This window comes from Arachis ipaensis, chromosome B7 (genome assembly GCF_059453495.1).
Source record: "Arachis ipaensis isolate K30076 ecotype BB chromosome B7, ASM5945349v1, whole genome shotgun sequence".
Lineage (NCBI taxonomy): Eukaryota > Viridiplantae > Streptophyta > Magnoliopsida > Fabales > Fabaceae > Arachis > Arachis ipaensis.
Window position 1 is genome coordinate 136,597,863 of NC_142442.1, and position 5,209 is coordinate 136,603,071.

A 5,209-nucleotide genomic window follows, 5' to 3' on the forward strand; every position below is an offset into this window, starting at 1 on the left:
CAACAAAGGAAGAGGAGTTGAGGAGATTATAAACATGTCCTTCATGAACTACAAGGAGTGGTTGGGAGTAGACCCTTTCTGTTGTTGATGGCAATGCCGAAGATGACAGAAGGGATACCTAAATTGTTTACATGTGTGTTCTACTTTTAGTTTCTATATTATTATCATCTATGCTCCACTTGTTGTGTTGAGCTTCTCTTTCAAAAAAAAAAGTTTATATTACAAGTTATTGATTTTTCTTTTCTTTTTTGTTAAATGTATATATAAATAATAATGTTTTAAAGGTGAAACTTCTTATCAATGTTTCATTGACATGTCTCTTAAGATGCTTAAGTTAGCTTAGAATATATAACATAAATAGAGAGAGCATAAAATTATGAGTAGTATATTTTGCATATATAATATAAAGATCTAAATTATCACAACATGAAATGATGATTAACCCCCACACGAAATTCTAAATCTGATTTCGTATAATAATAATAATAGGGGGTGGCCATGATTGCCATCACTCCCTTTTTTAGTTGACACAATTAACACCAATTAGCTTAATATAGTAGCTAGTAGTAAAATAAAAAAATGAAAAAAAAAAAGAAGAAGAGAAAAGTAAAATTAAAAAAAAAAATACAAATGGCAATCTCTTTACACACATGTATGGCGATCTCAAAATATAAGTAGAAATTGGGAAAATTAGCAACTTGATTTAATTTAATTTAATTGAAGGCTTGTTGTGAGGGGGACATTGATAGCACTTTGCAAATAGTCCGAAAGTGTTGATTTGGTGAATGAAATTAAGCATACTTGCCCATCCTCCCAACCCAAACCCTACCACCAAAACCCATACCACCACAAACACATTCATGGAGTACAATCCTACCCAACCTCCTAACATTGATGGTGGTCTCTCCACAGCATTCTGTCCAAAGTTTGCAAAGAAGAAAAAAATATAATTAACTTGTTACATTAACAATAAGCACCTAGTTAAAAAGAAAATTTAATTAATTAAAGGAATGCATGTATGTATAGGTGAAAACTCGTATAAAATTAATAGTTGAAAATCACTAAATAATTTGACAAATTTAATTAGAATGTCATTGATCTTTTTAGGTCTTTATACTTTTTGTTTTTCAGGTTTTAATTGTGTCCGTATATTATTTTTAATTTTATACAATATAAAAAATATTAGAGTTAATGGAATATTTTTTTGCAATTTAAAGGTGTTTATAATTAAAAACGTAATTAGATCTTTGATCACAAGTCTTTTGGGAGGAATATTTTGTTAATTTTAACGTTTTTAATACAAAAAGGATTTAATTACAAATTTAAAAACAGCATAGGGATCTAATTAAAAAAAAAAAAGTATAAAGACTTAGTTGCAAATTCAATAAAATTACAGAGACCAAAAAAATTAATTAAACCATTAAAATACAATGTATATATCAGTAGAAACTCACCTGTAATTGTCTTTGTATGAAATTAATAGTTGAAAATCATTAAGAGCTTGTTTGAACCATTTAACACGAGAAAAGAATTATATTTCCTTTAAGAAAAGAAGTTATTTCTGTTTGAAATTCAATTTCATAATTTGAAATGACTATAATATATTAATTGAATAGAATTCAAGTTTAAAGAGCTGTGTGAATGAATTTGGAAATCAGACGGCTTTGATTTACAAACGAAGAAAAAATGAGAATTAGAATTCTCAAAGAAATTTAAATCAAACATGAAAAAGAATTCAACTCTAAAGTGAATTCTAATTCCTAGCATTCCAAACAAACTTTAAATGATTTGACAGATTTAACTGAAATGCGACTGACCTCTCTAGCAGGGGCGGGAGCGAAAGTGATCATGTGAGCCAAGGCAGGGATGATGTAAACAGTGAAGCTGACCAAGAGAGATCCAACGGTTGAATTGATGGGACCAAAGAAGGGGAATATGATTGCAAGGAACCAAATTGGTATGACCACAGGAAGCCTGGTCAATGCTCTCTTGAACAAGCTCTTGGTCTCATGAACACCAATGAATTTCTCCCACACAAAGTATAGTGGGGTGCATGCAAACCCAAATGTTATGAACTGGTGAATCAGCATCAAAATTACGGCTGTGTCCCTGAACCCTGTTCTTGGGAGCAATGAGAGTGCATTGGCATGTGTTAGAAGCAGATCTCCAAATGCCCAATACACTGCTGAAGCTGATGGCAATGTTAGTGTCAACACATACAATGTTGCTATCAGATATATCATCTTAAACTTCTGTGGCTTCCACATTGCATGCATAATTTCCCTACATTTACATAATATATGAGTCAGATTCATTTTTCTAATTGTTTTTACGTGAAGATATTTTCTTTTTATCATTGGATGATGAATTATACCGTCTGATTTTGATATGTTATAAAAGCGTTGTTATTTTATTTAATTCGTTATTTTTTTACATAAATCACGCTTTTAAAATGTGGCTAAACAGATATCTTATAAAAAAAATTGAAATATGTATGTATTAAAATAAGGGATTTGGATCCTCTAAAGTTTGAATTTCAGTTTAGAGAGTAAAGTGTGATCTCTTACCATTGATTTCATAGGTGGGACCAAGAATAAATATGAAAGAGAAACTATTCAAAGATAGAAAATCACACTTTACTTTCTAAAGTAAAATTCAAACTTTAAATGATCCAAATCCTAGAATAAGTGCTTAACATGTGACATGAGTATTTTGCAATATATTATCGTCTAATTAGCAGAATGACGGATTTGATTTTATTTTGTATCTTTTAAAGACTAATTTAAAATGTTTGATTTTTTAAAACCAAATTAAAGCACTAATTGCCAATGAGTTATAACTCAAATGGCATAGTCTCCCTATACTCAATTAAGAGGTTACGAGTTTGAGTCTCTTATCTTTAGTAAAAAAAAAAAAATTAAAGCACTAATTAAAGATTAGAATACTCTAATCCTCACACTGTAACAGCATGTCCACCAAAAGTGTAGAGAATGTTTGTAGCACCGGTGAAATAGAGAACCAACTTGGTTGGCCCTGAGTGCTTCACCCCTTCAACCTTTATCAACAAAAAAAAAACATATTATTTATTATTAACATGAGTATGAGAATATGAATTTGTAACTTGTAGTAGTAACAAGTAAGGTTTGAATTGCCAATGAGTTATAGCTCAAATGGCATAGTCTCCCCATACTCAATTAAGAGGTTGTGGGTTCGAGTCTCATATCTTTGGTAAAAAAAAAAAAAAAAAAAGTAAGGTTTGAATTGAATTAAATTTACCTGGCCGTGCATAAGGGAAGCTATGGTCATGTACCATGCTGTGTAAGTAGTCATTAACAAACCCAAGAATGACCATATCCTATAATTGTGGAAAGATGGTATGAACACTGTTGTTGCACAGCATGCTCCAAATATGTATGTCCAGGTTCTCTTGTCCAGATTGTCGTTTATGTAATATATGTTACTGAAAATAATATTCAATCTGTTACTTAGATCATTTTTTATTAGTAATAGATGTAGACTCAATTGTAATTAGTTAGTCACTTTAGCATATGTCAATTAGAATAGAAATTAGTTTAGTTTACTATACCTTGCACAAGCAATTAGTTGAATAACAGATCCAAAGAGAAGGAAAGTACAGTTGAAAAAGAGACCAAGATTCCTCCAGTGTTTGCCTAAAAGTCCATCAAGAACTTCAAACCACTGCAACAAAAATCAAAAGAAAGCAAACAGTATTATTAGAACAAGAATGAAGAAGACCAGATAATGCTAGGTAGATAAAAAAAACAGCTAGAATTTGCCTTATTTAGTATTAATTATTTATCGCAACAATTAATAAATGCTAAATAAGGTAAGTTATGGCTGTTTTTGGCTTTTGGCTGATTTTCTTTGGTTACCAAACATTTCCGTAATCTAAAGCAACTAACCCACCCTCCATGATTAATTTCTCACCTGAATTACATGGTTTCTAAAATCAACCTTTTCCCTCTCCTTTCTTGTTCTATACTCAACATAAAGAACACTTATGAGGTATGCGGTCCAACTTCCCATGAGTCCATAAAAAAGCTGAAATATAATCCCAGACACCATCCCAAGTTGTGAAAATGAATATGGCAGTGTTAATAGCACTTGTGCAACCTGCATTCAATTCAATTCAAATCAAATCATATTTATCATTAATAACGTTCTATATATATATATATATGCATATATTATAATAATATTAATTGATTAATTAACTATGCATGCCTGATTAGAAGCACAGCTAAACCATGCATCATAGACAGAACCACCATGCCAGAAGAGGCTAGAAAGTTTGCTAGCAGCAGATTTTGAATCTTCCTCTTCTCTCTCCATTTCTAAGTAATTCCCAGCAACAACTGTCTCAACCTTCTCGGAAGCCATTGTTGGTATTTGTGAGAAGGGTGAGAGAGAGGGAGGATAGGACTACAACAAGGGACTAGTTGAGTATATATAAAGAAAGATAGATAGATATATGCTTTGTTTTTTTTTTTTTTAATTTAACACATTGCTAGTTAATCTTATGCATACTTCACTTTCCTTATATAAACTTTTTAGTCAGCACTGTACTACTCAATTGGCCCCTAGTGGGGGACCTATTATATTGCTTAGTTCACATGCATTTATTTATCTTACCCTTTCTTTTTTTTTTTTTTTTGAAAAATAATATATAAATTGATTAATAGTTGCCTGCTTAATAAAGCTATTTTTTTATATTGAAATGTTATTGGTGATTTTTTTTTTAATATTACGATATTTTGGTGTAATACAGTGATATATGCAGGAGTAAATGTTTTTTTTTGTCCTTAACCATTTGTTCGATGGACTTCCCACCTCCTAAGAAATCTAAAAACCCAAATCGGTTCCTATCTACTTTGATATATGTACATTCCAGTTCCTGGTTAGGGACCGGAAAAAGCATTTACTCAAAGTAGATAGGAACTGGAACGTACATATATCAAAGTAAATAGAGACCGATTTGGGTTTTTAAATTTTTTTGGGGGTGAAAAGTCCATCGAACAAATTATTAGGGACCGAAAATGACATTTCCTCTATATGCAGTGTATAAGATAAGAAGAAATCGTGAGTAACTGATTTTAAATAAAAGAAAAGGTAATTAAAAATTGTGAATCATAATTTTATATTTTTTAATTAAAAAATTTATAATTTATAAAATGGTAAATCATGATTT

At 30.7% G+C, this 5,209-nt stretch overlaps 1 protein-coding gene across 1 annotated transcript; it reads right to left on the bottom strand.

Moving 5' to 3' along the window:
- Nucleotides 1-364: 364 nt before the first annotated feature.
- Nucleotides 365-4,534, bottom strand: LOC107606083 (auxin transporter-like protein 3). Its single transcript, XM_016308048.3, has 7 exons — nucleotides 4,246-4,534; nucleotides 3,949-4,134; nucleotides 3,587-3,699; nucleotides 3,277-3,460; nucleotides 2,958-3,055; nucleotides 1,818-2,283; nucleotides 365-916 (listed from the first exon to the last, which is right to left on the bottom strand). Exons 1-7 carry the CDS (start codon nucleotides 4,399-4,401, stop codon nucleotides 704-706), a joined length of 1,416 nt encoding a protein of 471 aa, XP_016163534.1. The 5' UTR covers nucleotides 4,402-4,534; the 3' UTR covers nucleotides 365-703.
- Between the last annotated feature and the right edge of the window lie 675 nt (nucleotides 4,535-5,209).

Excerpts from the sequence above, each read along its gene's own strand:
- LOC107606083 (XM_016308048.3), bottom strand. The coding sequence starts at position 4,401 with ATGGCTTCCGAGAAGGTTGAGACAGTTGTTGCTGGGAATTACTTAGAA. Across the intron at positions 4,135-4,245 it reads TTAGCTGTGCTTCTAATCAG|GTTGCACAAGTGCTATTAAC; the intron begins GCATGCATAGTT and ends AATTGAATGCAG. Across the intron at positions 3,056-3,276 it reads CTTCCCTTATGCACGGCCAG|GTTGAAGGGGTGAAGCACTC; the intron begins GTAAATTTAATT and ends TTGTTGATAAAG.